At 30.2% G+C, this 19,409-nt stretch overlaps 1 protein-coding gene across 2 annotated transcripts in view; it reads left to right on the plus strand.

Moving 5' to 3' along the window:
• Nucleotides 1–5,686: 5,686 nt before the first annotated feature.
• LOC105155036 (uncharacterized) overlaps nucleotides 5,687–19,409 on the plus strand; it is a 342,981-nt gene continuing 329,258 nt past the window's right edge. The window contains exon 1 of one of the 2 annotated variants that reach the window (XM_087409286.1): nucleotides 5,687–5,982. In XM_087409286.1, the coding sequence (XP_087265412.1) occupies nucleotides 5,899–5,982 (84 nt within the window). In that variant the 5' untranslated portion in view covers nucleotides 5,687–5,898. The remainder of the gene's footprint in view (nucleotides 5,983–19,409) is intronic. The other variant, XM_087409287.1, reaches the window with a different exon arrangement.

Here is a 19,409-nt window from a genome sequence, read left to right on the forward strand (position 1 = left end):
AGCCAATCTATGTATAAAAGATATTAAAAACAGGGCGAATAAGAGTTAGCGTAATTAGTACGCAAAGTTTAATTTTTTATTCTAATAATCTTTGTTTCGGCTCACTTTGGAGTCCTTTTCAGCAATACAAGAATCAAAATTTCTTCCTTGCATGTTTAAGGAAAAGTTACTATCAGATTTACAGATTTGAGATTGTATAATCTGTTAAATATTAAGTTGTATAATTTGTTAAAATACTAAGCAACATAATATAAAATAAATAAATTTAAATATGAAGCATCACTACGGTCTGAATGTTAAGATGTTGAACTGTTATATATATTCATATAAATGAATTAATTTCAGAAATTATAATTGCGTGCCGATATGGGAGATTCTCGTATGGAATGCAAGAGATTCGGATTCGACTCTCGGCCGAGGCAATATTTTTCACAATAAATTTATTACAGTTTTTTAAGATTAAATTTGGGAAATTTGAAAAGATTATTAATATTTCAGATTGATTGCGTTGAAAGTTCGACAACCATATCAGCACGCAATTATAATTTCTGAAATTAATTCATTTATATAAATATATATATAATAGTTCAATATCTTAACATTCAGACTGTAGGCGCTTCGTATTTAAAGTAAAATGTATTTAACATAAACGATCTTGTTTCCAATCTTATTGTTTATAATATAAAATATTTAATAACTAGAACAAAAATCAAAGAAAACATATAGTCTTCTTGGCTTCTAAATCCCTCATCACTAAATCAGCAACAATTGGGAAGAAAGGAGATCCTATAGGAGTAATTTTGTTTGTAAAAATAGCCATCGATCTAGAACTAGCCAAACTGCAAAAATAAATTCTTCTTTTGGAATGTTCACTTTATTCATAAAAAAATTCCATCTCTTATCTATACTCTCCAAGTCGATAGCAATATTTAAATAACACAACTTTTAATAAAATTATATAAAAAACACATGATCAGTTCCAAATTGTGTCTCTTTAAATTTCTATAATATTAATTGGAAACTGTTGTCAATGTTGCTGAACAATTTAGGCACATTTTTTGAGATGATGCCATGGAAAAAGTAGAAACGTATAGAAATTTAAAGAAATCTGTAATAATTTCGTATCTTGCATATTCCGAGAGTAACAAATTCTGATGACACCTCAGTATCAATTTTAAGCAGGCGACAGATTTTTTACTGGTACTTTTACTGGTACTTTACTCTTGTTCCGCTAAAACTCTTGTTACGCTGAAGTTTTTTGTTGTTATTAATACTTACTTCATAGATGGATTCAAAACTATGATATTTCGATTGCAACAAATTAGCAACAAATTTCTACGTTATTTTTACATAGATCGGTTTTGTTATATATATATTGTTCCGCTAACTTAATTTTCTTTCAGCGGAACATCATTTTAAAAAAAACTGACAGAACAACAAATTTTTTTTTTTGGCAACTTTTTAACAACAAATAAAAATATTAATTAAAATTGATTCTGCTCGCTTTGTTCTGCTAACTTATAAGACATACGTTAGCACTTTACTCGTGTAAAGAGGCGATGGGTGATCACTTCGAAGGTGATTTTCCGGTCAAACAGGATGAGCATCAAAATCTTGTGCATGAAAGCACATAAATAGAGGAACAATTTGAGCTTACAATCAATTTACTATCTGCATTTTAATTGGCACTTTACTCTTGTAGAGATGCGATGGATGGTCATTTCGGAGGTAGTTCTTCGGTCAAAGGGAATGAGCACCAAAATCTTGTGCATATTTTGAGAGCGAAAAAGTGGAGGAACAATTTGAGCTGACAACTTCGCTATCTTTATTTTAACTGGTACTTTACTTTTGTACCGGTGTTGTATATACATATATCAAACTTTATTGTATATCTTTCAAACCATTACGGTTACATTAATTTTGATTTGTTATTTTAAAAACACATAAAAATCATTTAATTTTACTACTCTATTAATTTTTTTATTTTGTGTTTAATTTAATGAAGGATGTGCTTAACTTGACATTACTTGACAGTAACTTAACTTGACATTAAGATCTTAACATTAAACTAAACCCCCCACTTTCAATCGCTATTTTCTTTAACCAATCAAGCGCAAAAATTAGCACTAAGGCACATGAATAATATTTAAATGGATTATGTTACAACAGAATTAAATAATTAACAAAAATTGACGTTAAAATAAGTTGATAGATAATCGAAATTCTACCGTATATCGGAATGAGCTGATCAGGATGTACATCTCTGTCTTACTTCGAATCGAATTTGTTTTATATACCTGCTTGCTAATTGAAGAAAAAAAAAGAATAAAAGCAAAGTCTATAATATTGATGCGTTTGCAGTCAATGCGCCAAGTATCAAAGGGATGTGAGCTTGGGGGAAACGTAAATGACGCACCCTGGAGACAGACGCCACAATATCATCAAATGTACTAGGTTGCGTCAATCAAATGATTGCATATTTATTTACTTTTTTGCGGACATAAGGCGAACCGAAGCAAGTTTGTCCGTAATTTACAGACAAACTTAACGGGTGTTCTCGTTGTCATTCATTTAATATCTACGCAATATAAATAAAAGAAATACAATTTTAATATAATTGAGATACATATATTCGCGTAATCTTCCTTTAAAAAAAAGTATCGATAAAAAAGTTACCAACCAACTCTCTGTTATTTAGAAAAAATATGAAAAATCCTCTCTCTCTCTCTATCTCTCTCTCTCTCTCTCTCTCTCTCTCTCTATTATAATATATATATATATATATATATATATATATATGTATGTATATAGGATAAATGGTCCAACAATGAACCATGTTAATTTCATATTTAGAGACTTATATCTTTCTCAGTTTTAAGTTTTAGTTGTCTGTTATTTAATTAAGTTAAAATTATCTGAATTTTTGCATACAGTTTATAAATTTAATTAGCTACATACTATAAACAATACCTCTTCAGTTATTTTTTTAATTTAGCTATTAACATTATTTCAAAAAATGGGAAGTGGTCATTGTATACAATGGGTGTATACATAATGAACTGTGCTATTTTTAATAATGAACCACATGTTTTATTCGAATTATTAGAATTATTTAGTTTTGCCATGTTTTAAAATGTTTTTTTATAAAATAGATAATTATAAGGTGATAAAAATTTACGAGGCCGACTGCCGCTTTTTCTGCCAGATTCTTTTGTTTCGAGTGAAAATGCATCGAATGAGAGTACACTTTTATTAAGATTTTAAATGTAAGGGAGTCGTATCTTAAATAATTATCACAATGAACTTATTTTAAAAGTTATCATAAACAAATTATGTGGTTTACAATAAATGGTTCGTTGTGCATTACATCAAAATGATTCATTGTAGACCACGTAATCTTTTCCACGATTACCTCCAAAATAATGCGATAAAATGATACAATAGAAAAAAATTGCTTACAGAATAATAAAGCCAAATGTGCACACAAAACAATTGCACAATGAAAAAAATAGCAGTTATAACAACAAAAACATAAAAAAATGCGAAAAGAAAAAAATTTACTTTGCGAACCAAAATTCTTAAAATATAATTTCACATGACCGTCCTTGGCGCGATTTGCCAGGCGACTGGGAAACCGAGGAGGGGTTCAAATGTGAGTCGCTGCATGATAACAGCGCAATCTGGTAACGTCACATTTACGAAATATCGCAATGATTCATAGTGTACTACTAGTTCACTGTTGGACTAACTATTCTACTATACAAATGTGCGCGTGTCCTATGAAAATCTTTTATTAATATTCATAATTAAAAATTTATGTACGTTCAAAGTTAATTATAGTTAATTAATATATTAAGTACAATATTTTTTAAGATCATAATGTGAATACACAACGAATCGGAAATAAAAGCTCTAAATAGTCAAGCTGATTCTTAGGTGCTATAAATAATTCCAGCGTGTGAATTTATATACTATATTATCATTTCTGAAATTAATTCATTTATACGAATATATATATTAGTTCAAAACTCGATCGTAGTGGCGCTTCGTATTTAAAGTAATGTTATTTAACATAAACGGTCTTGTTTCCAATCTTATTGGTTATATACTATAATATATATCTACTTCTGCAAACTAAATTTAATTTTCAGTCTCGAAACGCAATCATATCAGAACTAAAGAACTAAAGAATAATATTACAAGCTAAATTGACGAGCAAATTAATAATATTGATATTTATAGGCATCTTAGAAGATGTTAATGTGATGCTGATATACATCAAATCAGTAAATAATTTGATTGCAAAAAATATTATCTCAGCCGAAAATCAAGATCCTGGTTCAATCTCCGGTCGAGATAATACAAGTATATTTCTCATGTATGGTTTTCGCGTGCACTTAATGCGAGATATAGTTGTATTTTTTTTACTAACGGACCTAATGAATATAATAATATTTTGTGAAACATTACGATCTTGCAAATTCATCACACTTTATCCAAGAGATATCCTGCGAACATCCTTAAAACATTTACAGGATATAGGAATATCCTTTGAATATTTTTAGAATGTCTTCGTTGTATAAAAGTAATAGAATTGTTCCAATGATTACGGATAAAAAAATGTCTTTAAAACTACTAATTCCTATATCCTGTAGATGAATGTAGCAATATAATAAGGCGTTCATTTGAATCATGAAATTATATGACTCGATGTCCCGTTTAGCAACTAAACATCCCTGTGTTATAATAGAGATGCTACATAATATTAAGTATATATTAGAAAAATTGTTTTCTTTTAAAAATGCATATATCGGAAACGAAATAAAAATTTAATTATTTCGTTCTCAAATTATTTTTCAGGTAATAAACGATTAAAGATCTACAAGAAATATTTTTAAGCTTTCAAAGTAAAGAAATAAGTTTTGGGAATTAATTCTCTGATTTAATTCCAAGCGAATTTCATTTTTCAAATTTTGGAAGGAAAAAGAGTTTAAGTTTATAAAAAAAACGTTTTGCTAAAAAAAAGTCAATTCCGGATTAGAATCTGCGGACGAGAAAAGGCACTTCAACGACAAACTTTTGTTACACCCGATGTATATGCAAGCACTTACGTCATGTTTAAAGCCTATCGATATTCGATGCCACCACCTGCGTCTTGATAACATCCTTGATATATTTTCGAAGTTTTGGTTCGGAAGTCGAAGAAAACTATGTTGCCAATCGAGCTTATTTCCGTCTCGAGAAACGAAGACGAGGAATAAGAAGAAAGGCAAAAAGATGGAGAACAAGAAAATAAAATAAAGGAAAGTAAAAAACACATACGTATGCCGATGGAAGAGGGTCGAGAAAAAGAAGAGAAACGGGTAAAGCACGAACAGAACGCGGGCGAAGAATAACGAAGAAAGAGCGTGGGCGGGAAAGAGTTAGCGGTCAGGGGCCCAGCGGGGATAAACAGGATAGAATATACGGGAGAAAGGGGAAAAAGGAAAGAAGGGAGGAGAGGGAAAGGATGCAGACCACGATTCAGCGGATTTTCAACGTAGCTGCACATCTCGCGTAGGGGTGTGCGACTCTTAATGCAGCGGAACCGCCCCCTGATGCCGCGCAGCCAATGGCGCGGCTGTCTCCGATGCGCGAGCTTGAGGGTTGTTAACGAAGAGTCGGAAATACCCCCCTCGTTACACTCTCACCCTTCCGTAACGTAGTGACGATTCATCTCGCAGTGCTCTCGCCATGTTCGCGCTGAACGAGTGGCCCGTTCTACTATAGTGAGGATCTCCATTGGAGTCGGCCGGTGAAGTCGCCGAGGAGAATCGTACTCTTCATTTCCGTAAGCAGTCAACCCTGCGAATCCAATTGAAGAAACGTTGCGGGATCAAGCGCGCGCGGTCGCTCATTATGGCGGGCCCATATTTGTCGCCTCTCGGGCCTCAAGCCGATCTGCTTACCGAGTACATGTTCGGGCGTCGTCGTCAGGTCAGTGTACGTTTCTCATAATTTCATTAATTTTTTTAATTTGTTGCTAGAGTTGATCATCATCATTGTTTATTAATCGAGTTTGATATACGATTTTTTGCTACATGATTCTTTGTGTGTGTGGGGGGATTCTCATTCTATATTCAAGTATTTATATACATTTAAATAACTCCACTTTCGAAGTATTCTTCGATATAAAAAAATCTAGATAAAATGTACGTGCCATATGAATATGAGCAATGAAACTCGCGGCTACAATTTGAACAGTCATGTGAAATTAATAACAAATTAATAACAAATTAGATTGGATGTACTTAGTGCTCACTGGTTCACATTATAGCCGTTGTATACAAATTTACAAATATATGTTTAATATATAAATAAAACAATGAAATCCTTAATATATTTTATTATTTACGTTGTTAAATAAAATCTGTATTTTATAATTCAAAATATTTGTATTTTACACAAATTTAACAGCTGTGATATGAATTAGTGCATCTAACTAATCCGCATTCGCTATTTGTATGTGCACGATGACATAAATGATATATATAGAAAATTATATATATTTATATTTATATATATATATATATACATAAAAAAATCATATATATATATATATATATATATATAATATATATATATACTTGATAATAATATACATAAAAAAATCATTTTATGATGTACAGGTTTGATGCGTATATTGGATTGGAGGAAAAGTTCTGCGGTACTTTGTTAGCTCAAAATTATATATACAATATCTTCGTTAAAGTGATCAAATTTAAATTTAAAAAAAGAGTTTTAAAGCGTTTCAAATCAAACGTCAAGAGTTTGAAATCTCTACTTTCGAATAGTTATTTTTTTGAATTTATGTGAGTTTTGTAATTTTGATATATATATATAACTACGAGCTAAAAAAAAAGGAAAATTTTTCTTCTCACTTTGTGGATCTGTGTCATATGTCAAAAAAATTTGCGAAAATTTTTGACTATCTATATTGTGAAGTTTTCCTTACAAAATCATTTTTTTTTATTTCTATGATGTTTTGTTCTTGAGTTATTCGCAAGTAAAAAGGAGCATTATGATTGCTCATAATTCCATTATAAATCGTATTGCAATTAAAAAAGCAGATTCTTAATGCTGAAACGTTGCTCTATCGAATAGTATCATGCTAATTTTTTTAATGTAACATATATAGAAATTTGAATTAAAAATGTGACATTACTGTTATTATATATAAATAACTATTGCGCAATGAAAAAAAGAAAGTAATATTACATTTTTTAGCTCAAATGTGTATATATCATATTTTTTAAGAAATAGGCAATTTCACTTGATTATAACTTTGAGAATCTTTTATTAATTACAGTATAATGATTTTTGACAGAGTTATGAGCAATCAAAATCAGAATCCTCTTTTATTTAATCCACGTGTAACTTGGTAACAAAAAGTCATAGAAACATTTTTTAAAATCGAACTTTTAGGAAAAACTATAAGCTTTCACGTCAGATAGTCGAAAATTTCATCAAATATATTTTGTATATAATTTTGAGTTAACAAAATTCCGCAGAACTTTTTCTCCAATTCAATACATCATAAACAAAATAAATTTTTGATATTTTATATCATAGTAAAATTTTAATTATATGAAATAGGTATTTATACAATTGTTAATTCCGTTGAATATTTATTTTACAGGTATATAATTGGATAATCTCACGAATTTTATATAATCAATAAAAAAGATTAGATAAGATTCAGATTTTCTTATTTTATAGCTTTATTTAGCGGAATTGATATCAGTTTTACGCAATTTTATTAAAATTGTTATAATTTTTAAAAAATTTTGTATCCTTTTCAATTTATTGATAAATAGAGTAGCAATAACTTATCTCACGTGTTAACATGATAACATCTACTAATTTTGAATGTAGGAATAAAGTTGCTGAAATCGCACCAGTCTCTAAATCACACTATCTCACCTAAGAATTTAATTATTATATTTACATATTTTCTTGGATTATTTGATAACTTCACGGTACTGCAACGCTGCTGCGTTACATTCATGACATATAGCTCAATAGAAGTGTTATTATTTAAGTAAATAAAAAAATCATTATAGCGTCCTAATAAAAAATTTTATCGTAAATGAATATACAAGGTGTCTCTGCATATAGTGCCAAAATTGCTATAGCGGTTTCAAAACATGAAAATAAATCGAAAATGTTTAATAAACATATGTTCGATTTCGAACGGTTTCGGAGTTACGAAATATTAAAGTAAGAAAACATAAATCGTAGGAAATGTTTATTTAATGTTGATTATTTAATGTTCGTTATTCTATTGTTCTGAATCCTGAATCTTTTTTTGGGCACTTATTATGGATATCGGAATTATTCCATTGGGAATAATTGAATAATTCTGATCAGCATCCATTTCGACCTTGTTCCATGATACATGCCTAGATTAGGGCCAATAGTCAGATCTTATATTCAAAATCGTCTTAAGTACAATCTTAAAAAGTCACGAACCAATCAGAGGGCTGTATTAGCATCTTAAGAAAATCTTGAAATAAAAACAGAATGAATACCGTCCTAGATCTTCCATTTGTGCCTGAAATGTAAATACATATATATTAAGAATCACGGGACATCACTTCACTTTACATTTCCTGTGCGAACATTTTTCCATGATCACTATCCTTATTGGATTGAAAGAGGCTAGTAGGTCTATTCTATAACTTTTAACAACAGTTCAGTATAGTATATATATTATATTGTCGTTGCGCAGCTTTTTTACCATGTAAAATAACGACATCCTTAGCTAGTAAAATTGTCGTTAAGAAGATAATCCAGGCCAAAATAGGCCTGGATGCTTTTATTAAATGGCCAACAAGTTCCGACCTCACACCACTGGATTCTTTTTGGGGCGAATGAAAGATCTAGTCAGTTCTAACAGAATGAGATTCAGAATGCGGAATAATTATAGTAACTAATAACGTTGTCGATATTATTCGCGAAATTTTAAATATTTGTCATCAAGTCCGAAATAATTTATTAATTTGTGCTAGAAGGTGTATCGAAGTCGACGAAGGAATTTTTTAACATCTTTTAAAGAAAAGTTTCAAATAGAATAACAAATTTTAAACAACATTTATTACGATTCATGTTTCTTTAGTTCAATATCCCGTAACTCTGAAGTCGTTCAGAATCGGACATCAAGCGACGCTAAGTGCATAAAAATATAAAACGGGCTGTTTGATCACTTAATGTGTGAATGTTATTGCGTATATGTTTGTGCCGTTGCCAAATTCGCGATGCTACACTGAAAGAAAAGATTGACTGAATATGACATAATATTTTTAATTGATTGTAGCAGTCAATTTCAGGTTGCGTTGAAATTACACGGTACGAAATAGGACTACGCCATTAAAGCAACCAATCAACGCTATTCCGCACTTTTCCATCACGCAAGTTTTGTGTGCTATGTTTACATGGTGCCTCAAGGATGCATCCAGAATGAATATAATTTAAATACTACTAATTTTATGTTAATAGTTTGCTTATTTAAATAAAATATAATTTATTAAAACAATTATCACTGTATTTAATATTTTACAATTAATATTTACAATCTTATATTTTTTGAACTGCTTTAACGCATTTACTATCATTTTTCCGCATTGTATGAACAGAGTACGCTAAAATTGCACGTAATGCGTCATTATTTTTTGATCTTGATATCTATATTTAAGCACTTAGATTTTGCTTCATTCGTCTTAACATTACGCGATTCCATCATATCAATCAGCATCAAATTATTTTAATCTCTCAAAATACGACGATTTATTACAAGAATACGATTTAGGTGACTATTTACGGTTTAGGACACAATGATGCACTCTATATTCCGCAACATCAAATGTAGCGTTGATTGGTTGTCTCAATGTTGCATTCTCTATTCCGCACCGTGTGATTTCACCCTTAGCTTATCGAAATCTTACAATGACATTGCGGCTAACCAAAAATTGGCTGCTGCAACTAAAAATTAACTGCTGCAGCTAATTAAAAATGCTATGCCATATTTTACCATCTAATTTGTTGCAGCAGCCCATCTTTTCTTTCAGTGTACCAGTAGTTTTATTTGGAACTTTGACATCAACAAACTTTAGATTAAAATTACTTCAGAAGCTAAAAGCACAATAAAAAATCTAAAAACACTTTTATTATATAATGTCTTTCGATTGCGACAAGTTCCAATAAAACTGATACAACCGAGATACCGAGAGATCAGGGCTATTATGAAAATTTTGCGATTCCAATCGGAAACACGAGATTTCAATTAATAAATTTCCGACCGCGATTCCGTTCATGTGTTTTTGCTATTATGATTTCCGAACGGAAATAGATTAAGGAAATAGAATAAGGAAATAGACTTTCCTTATTTTTCTAGATCAGGGTATCTATCATGGAAAGTCGGAATGGATTCCGATAGGAATTATTCCATTTTCCCTAGAAAATATAATAAAAATTTAGAGAATAATTGAACTGAAATAAATCGAACAGAACGCAAAGAAGAACGCAAAAACTTTTACGACCAATCACAATGTAAGTCTACAAGAAATATCGCTAAATTCAAAATATTCGATACTTATACTGTAACAGTACATAGCTGTAAATGAATTGAAAAGTGCTTTATTGAACATTTTTGAGATCCTGATAACAAGTCGCAGATGTAATTAAGATCCAAATGAATTAATAGACGTATTAATACATAATCTTTCCGATTGGAATTATCTATTTATTCCTAGATGGGTTATTATGGACAGTCGGATTGTTTCCAAATCAATCGGAAAATTTCCGACATCTCTCGAGTTGTCAAGTGTCGATTTCGATCGGAATGAAGACTAATCACGATAAGATGCCAATCGTTTCTTCCACCATACATTAAAAAAAAAGGTGACTAAATATGACATAGCATTTATTGACTGTTGCAGCCAATAAAAATGTTATACCATATTTTACTATTTAAATTGTTATAGCAGTCAATCTTTTTTTTTAGTGTAAAAATGACATTCTTTTGGAAGTTATATAAAATTGCTTCTCCCGTGACACTATTAATTTAGAAAAATTTATTTGAATTAAAAAAATTAATTGTAACGACAACATAACACGTATCTAATTACGTCGGCGTGACGTATTACAAAATTGCGTTTATAGCGCATTAAAATGCAATTACTATTGTTAATGTTGTTTGGTGAAATATTTTACTTTATTTTGCTGAAAATGTACGTTAAAGGTATATCCACACAAACTTCCATAACCGCATAAATGTATGCATAAAGAAAATTATTCAATCCCATTTCTCTTATAAAGTCGCACGAAAAATTATGTAATTGGATAATTTTCTTTATACATACGTTTTATGCAGCTATACAAGTGTGGATATATCCACGTTTTTAGCTATCATATTGATGCAATCGGACATTTTATTGAGATTAATTATTTTTACTGCATCGTTATTGGTCGTTATTAATCCATTTTCCTATTCTTCCCTTTTCGCTTAAGTTTATTCCTATCAAGAGAAATAGATAGAAAGCTCATTCCGCTCGTAAATCACAATAAAAGAAACATGAACAGAATCGCAGTCGGAATGTCGCGTTTCCGATGGGAATAATTAGACAGTTTAGCTACAGCAACTAAAAAATCAGTAAAATTAGGCTTATTTGACGCGTTTTTGTACGAAATGAATGAATCTGGAAAAAAGTATCGCTCTGCCCCGCAAACTAAAATATTAATTGTTAAAGTTAACAGATATTCAAGTTAGAAAATCTGTCACATCCCAGACAGCACATAACATTAATAAAATGTATTTGAACGTTCTAAGAATATTTGTACATTTTTAAAATGTTCTATGGACATCTTTAGAAGTTTGGTGCTGTATGGGATTGATAATATAGAAAGTTACGCAATTCTATTCTATAAATACAATTTTTTTGTTTTAAAAACAAATTCTCTGTTTTAAAAGCACAAATTCTCTACCTTAAAAATGTGTTGAGATACCAGAAACTTTCCGATCGACTCAGAAACAATCGGACTGTCATAATAACCCATCTAAGAATATCTAGGGATAAACGGAATAATTCCGATCGGAATCCACTCCGAACATTTTCATAATAAATGCCTTGGAATTCTGAAAAGGGGCCATTCCAGATTTTTCCAGTATATACGTATGACACGTACAACACCTACGATAATCGATTCTGTCCCTGGAAAATTTCACAACCTGAGAAGTGACCACTTTTCTGTATTAATGCTCGCAGTCCATGCACGATTAATGATACAACCATACGACTAAAGCCTAAGGATCTGAATACAAAAATTGTCGTAACATTTACTTAGAAACTTAATTTCTAGATGTAAGTAACGCATAAATTTTGGCATATGGCATATGACTTATTAAACCGTCTCTTAAAATATTTTTCCGGCTACAATTGCGTTAGAAAATTAATCGCGTATACGAATATGCCACTTAGCGCGTGCTCTCTGAAGAGAGAAACTTTTGAGTTAAGACTTTTAAATATTCAGATATCCGAAATCGATTCTGATCCGAGAACTCAAAACCGTATTATTCGGATCCGCGGATCTGAATTTGGATCCGGATCTAAATTCAGATTCGGATCTAAATTTGACTTCGGATTCATGTCCAGAAAGAAAGAAAATATCAAAGTATTTAATAAATTTTAACATACATTACTTTTTAAATAAAAATTCAATTTTGATTTAGATGTATAATTGAAGAAAAATGAAATTAAAAAATATAAATATAGATTCACACAGAATTATACAAACACTTAAAATCCAAATAGACCGTTTAAGGCATTTGTTTCTATAAGTTGTGTTTCTCACATATATATCCTATGAGATTTAATATTGTTTATAAATATAAATGTTTAGAACAGACTCTCAGTCTTAAAATAGTAATAACAAAGATGTACAAGGTTAATAAGAGAAATATTTGTATTTCATTTTTACACTCAGATTAAATAAGTGTATAATATAATATACACTTTAATATACACTTAGTCCGCACTAATGCAACAAAATTCGCTATAAATTTGCTACGAATTCGGATCCAAATCTGAGAACCGGATCTGGATTCGAGTTTTACTATTCGGATTTTAGACATTCGGATATCTTAGAAAATTCGAATTTCCGAATAACTCGAATTTGAAGCATCACATTTATTCGTAATTTGGATAAACGGATATCCGAATAGCTTTAAATCCAAATCAATCTTAAAGCTTTACTTTTGAGGCAAACGTTCACACGCATAAATGACGCATATCTGTCTGCACGAACACTAGTCCGTACTGAAGATAGTTGAAATGTGGCAACAGCATGTTCTTGTCTCGCTACTCGGCGTGCGAGAAGGAGAATTCTACCAAATCACAAATTTAAACTCTAATTCAGAAACAGCACCACTAAGCCTCCCCATTTCTTTATGAGTTTTCTATGATATTTCTACATTTATTAATTTTTTTAATCTGTAGAAGATTTTCGCTGCAAAGTACTTCGGCAAGGCTTGGTATAGGAGTTTACATGTTAAAAGCTGAAACTTTGAAGATTATTATCTTCATTTCAGCATCACTAGGATCTTTGAAATTTTCACCATATATAGATAAAATTATTTTAAACATAATAGATTTAAAAAAAATTCTAAATTTCAAAAAAATCTGCAGAAACTCAATTTCTCAGAGAAATACCTTAATAAGTTGTACGGCAATAAGTTGTATGTCATACGTGAAAGCTTATGCGTTACTTACGTCTACAACTTAAGTCTAATTGTAAGTAAGTATTACAATTCTTATGCTCAGTCCTAAGTTCGCTTACAATCATATTTAACATAAAGACAAAATAATCTGAATTTTCGGAAATTTTGAATAAGTATTATAAATACAGTGGATGTGAAAGAAATTTTTTTAACAGTATGCATTATTCGAGAGAAGTAATGAGAGATATAAGAAGCATTGGTTATATTTTAATCCCAAGCAGCGTTTGCAAAGCGCTAAAAAAGCGATCGTATGCGCTTTTCTAGCGCTTCGTTAAGCGCTGTGTGTTACTTGAGATGTTTTAATAAAATGGAGCAAATATAGTAAACATTAGGATTGACGATTATCTGTTTATCCGGGTAGCGGGATATCCAAGATAGAAATATCCGATTGAAGCGGATTTCGGATCCGAATCTGATTGAAACTGTTTAGATATCCGAACCATTAAACTTTAATGATTTAACCATTTATTATTCGGATTTCGAATCTCTCAATATCTTTCTCTATATATACAGGGTGTATATATATATATATATATATATATATATATATATATATATATATATATATATGTATGAGAGAACGAAAAAATGAGGACGCGAGAAAGAGAGAGAGAGAGAGAGAGAGAGAGAGAGAGAGAGAGAGAGAAGATGAGAGTGTGAAAAAAGGGCGAAAACCAATGAGACCAAGAAATAGAGAAGCAAAAAAGCGAGAGAAAAATTTTATGTATTTATTTTATTTATATATCTGTTAATATAGGCCAAATATACTTTTACATATTAATATAATTTTAATTAACTAAACAAATCATGTTTTTATTAGTATTAATAAAGTGCAATAGTTATATATAGTTTGTGAAAAATAAGGGGGTGTCGCTTTAGAAGACCCATGTATCGGCGTACTTTCCTCTAATGAAGTCTGTAATTTAATCAGAAACTGGATTTATGAAATAATGAATTTGAAAGATTGAATCCGGATAGATTCGAATATACTCTGCGCAGAATATTGTACTTCAATATTTGGATATAGAATCTGAAAAATATCATTATCCGGATATTCGGATACACGGATATTTACAGATCCGAACAAAATTGTCAATCCTAGTAAACATATTATATATGTATGATATATGATATTTATAATTTATTATTTTACATTTAAATATTGTTTAGAATCGTAAATCATTTCCGTTTCTATTTTAGTATTTTTCTCCCACATCTCTATGGAAAAGATGGTGGCAATAAGGTGAGAATCTTGGCGTGGAGTATGAGAAAACGTAAATATTATTTAGCAACTCTATTAGGCTAACATTATGACATTTCAAATAAATTTCTTTTTCTTTAAAAGTTTCATAAATGACATTGAACAAAAAGCAATTGCTCTGAGTATTTTTATTATATTTTTCAGAGATTATATGGTCTAGAATAAACTCATACTACTAGGTGAAACTTATGTAAAATTTAAAAAATGATTTTTTATGGATTTATTTAAATGGATTTATTTAAAAAATGGACATATATAAAATGGACTTATATAAAATAATAAATTATAAATATCACGTATCATATGATATGTTTACTATGTTTTAATACTCCATTTTATAACATTAAAATATAAAAAAAATTCAATAAAGAATAACGGTAATTAAATAAATTAATAATATAATATAGAGCTACGAACCACTTAAGTTATTATGTAAGTAAAAATATTTATATCAACAATCTGAATTTTGTAATAGACATTTTGACAATAATGATTTTAACAAAGTTACTGGTAATTACGCAAGATGTTCACAAATTAATATAAAAATAGTAGTAGTTACCGATAACTTTTTAAAAATTATTTAACATTGAAAATGACCCAATAAGGGTCGAAATATCCGTTACAAAATTTAAATTGTTGATATAAATATTTTTACTCACATAATAACTTGAATGGTTCATAGCACTACATTATATTACAATATTAATTTATTAAAATATAACCAATGCTTCTTACAACTCATCGTATTATATATACTGTTAAAAAAATGTCTTTCATATCCATGTATTTATTTATTTATTTAAAATTTCCGAAAGTTCAGATTATTTTGTCTTTATGTCAAATATGATCGTAAGCAAACTTAAGCTTTAGTCATATTGTTAATCATGCATGGACTGGGAGCATTAATATAGAAAGGTAGTCACTTCTCAATTTGTGAAAATTTCCGAGGGACAGCATCGATTACCGTGAGTGTATATATGTACTATATGTAAAGCATTTTGTCCATTAAATTGCTTTTCACAATGTCTTCATTTAAATAATATTACATTAAAATTAGCAGTATAAGTATACATTAATGTACGTACATATATAATAACCTTTAAAAAACAAAAAATATACAGGGTTGGCTATATTCGACGGAAAGATGTTTTTTTTTCAATCATGGGAAAAAAACACATTTTTTGCTGTTCATTTTAAAAATCATTTAATAGGGTTCAAGGTGTTTCCGTCGAATATGACCAACCCTGTACACCAAGTGCACAAAAAAGGTATCAAATATTACATTCTTTTTAATAAAATGCGGATACGAAATAAATGCAATTAAATTAAAGTATTTCATAATACGCAAAACGTATAAGATAGATTGAAAGATAGATTTTAATAGATAGATTGACTAAAATGATCAATTGGATTATAATGAAGAAAAAACTTGTGTGCCTGAGTATATTTTGCAGATATGCACAATATATGAAAACAGTAATTCAACAAAGAAAATATGTTAATAATTGCTTACTAATCTTCTAAATTCGTTATCAAAAACATTTATATCTAAATACTTAGATACAGAAATATTAAAGATAACGAATTTACAAGAGTAAGCAATTAACGTCTCTTCTTGTTGAGATCGTTTTTATATTGAATATTTACAAAATATTGTATGTAATAATCTTTTTATTAATTCATATTGCAAATAATTTCCGTACAAAACATATTGGTCCTAGAAAATTGCGTTTTAATATATTGGGTGGATCCATATAGTCGTTCGGTTTTTGTTAGTAGTGCAAATTTTTTCCAAATATCTCCGGTTCTGGTTGCTTAATCGGGCAATCCAAATATGTTTTGGAAAGGTGACAGTCCGCTCTTTTTATCTGTCAAATTTGGTTTCATTGGCATTAGTTTTATTTGTGTTACAAGCCTGTGAACATGTCGGAGAATAAGGTGCATTTTCGGCATATTTTACTTTATTACTTCAAGAAAGGCAAGCGAGCTGCGGAGGCCCACCGAAAGATATGCGGCGTATACGGGGACGATGCCTTAACAGAACGTGCCGCTCAGAAATGGTTTGCCAAATTTCGTTCCGGAGATATGAGTCTTGAAGATGGATCCCGCAGCGGTCGGCCCACAGAAGTTGATTCGAATGATATCAAGGCACTGGTTGAGCAAGACCGGACGCTAAAGCGAGAGATTGCGGAGACACTTAAAATAGATTATGGAACCATTCAAAGACATTTGCAACAGCTTGGCTACGTGTCCCGCCTCGATGTTTGGGTGCCGCACAAGCTGACCGAGGAGAATCTGGCCAACCGCATGTCCATCTGCAATTCACTTCTAAAGCGGCACGAAAGCGACCCGTTTCTCAAACGAATAGTGACTGGCGACGAAAAGTGGATCATCTACGACAACATAGTGCGCAAGAGATCATGGGGAATCGCTGGCGAGCCGCCGAATGTCACCCCGAAGGCCGGCCTGCATCCGAAGAAGATTTTGCTATCCATATGGTGGGATCATCGTGGTGTGCTGTTTTACGAGCTGCTTCCTCAGGGAAAAACGATTGATTCGAAGGTCTACTGCACGCAGCTAACGAAATTGAATCAAGCATTGCGACAGAAACGTCCAGAACTGGTCAATCGCAAAGGTGTCATATTCCACCATGACAACGCCAGATCTCACACCGCAATAATCACTCAGCAAAAACTCCCAAACTCCCTCAACGGGAAATCGTTCGCTGATCAGACAGCTGTAAAAACGTACCTCGACCGATTTTTCGCCTCTAAGCCTCAGACCTTCTATGAGAGCGGAATAATGAAATTGTTGGAAAGATGGCAAGAAGTCATCAACAAAAACGGAGAATATATCATTGATTAAAATTTATTCTTTGTGAAAAAAACTTGTTTCATTTTAGCCTTCAAAAACCGAACGACTATATGGATCCACCCAATAATTTGGGCACGCCAAGTTTTTTCTTCACTATAATCCAATTGACCATTTTAGTCAATTTCAATCTTATATATCTTATATATCTTATATATCTTACGTTATGAAATAATTGGCTAATTGCATTTATGTCGTATCCGTTTTTTTATTAAAAGGAATGTAATATTCAATTATTATACATTTGGTATGTATCTTTTTTTATAAAGATTTATTTCAAGTATGTTTATTAGACTTCATTTTCTTGTTTATTAGACTGTTTTCACGTATTAAAATCATTGTAGCAGTTTTGGCATTATATGCAGAAACACTCTGCATATGCGTATATATACATACAGAGTGTCCGGTAAGTTTTGACAAAGCGCAAAGTGTGTAGATAAAACGGACTAAACTGAGTCAAAAAGTTCTGTACCATTTTTGCAATTTTTGCAATTAACAAATAGTTAAGATATTAATTATTAAAAATCACTGAATATTAGTATTCAATAATTTTTTACTCAAATACTATCAACTTTACAAAAAAAACAGCAAGATATAAAATTGTTTACTTTCTTCTCATAAAGCTCAGAGAGTTTTTTTAAAAATCACCGAATATTAGTTTTCAATAATTTTTCCTCAAATACTATTAACTTTACAGAAAAATTGCAAGACATACAAATTGTTTACTTTCTTCTTATAGAACTCTAAGAATTCTTTCAGAATTTTTTCAGAATTTTATAATATCGTATTTTCTCATGTTGGAAAAATAGTTTTCAATAAGAAAATACAGTATTAAAAAGTTGATAAAAAATTCTGAAAGAATTCTTAGAGTTCTATAAGAAGAAAGTAAACAATTTGTATGTCTTGCAATTTTTCTGTAAAGTTAATAGTATTTGAGGAAAAATTATTGAAAACTAATATTCGGTGATTTTTAATAATTAATATCTTGTTAACTATTGTGAAAATTGTAAAATGGTAGAGAACTTTTCAACTCAGTTTAGATCCTATGTGAGAGTTTTATCATTACTTATCAAACACACACATATATATGTATATATATATATATATATATATATATATATATATATACACATTATACACACTTTACACACACACACACACACACACACACACACACACACATGTATGTATGTGTGTATGTATGTATGTATATATATATATATATATATATATATATATATATATATATACATTTATAAACATACATAAACGTGTATAAACATTCACAAATATATATAATTATATATGAAACATGTCCAATGTCCATATATGTTCAATACATCTTTCTTTTGTAAAATTACCGTTTAGTATTAAAAATAATAATGTATAAGAAAACATCAAAAATAATTAAAAAGATGATTTTCAAATTGTTTTACAAAAGAAGGTTATTATTATCTCAAAAGT

The sequence above is a fragment of the Acromyrmex echinatior genome, chromosome 9 (assembly GCF_024713525.1).
Source record: "Acromyrmex echinatior isolate Ae372 chromosome 9, ASM2471352v2, whole genome shotgun sequence".
Lineage (NCBI taxonomy): Eukaryota > Metazoa > Arthropoda > Insecta > Hymenoptera > Formicidae > Acromyrmex > Acromyrmex echinatior.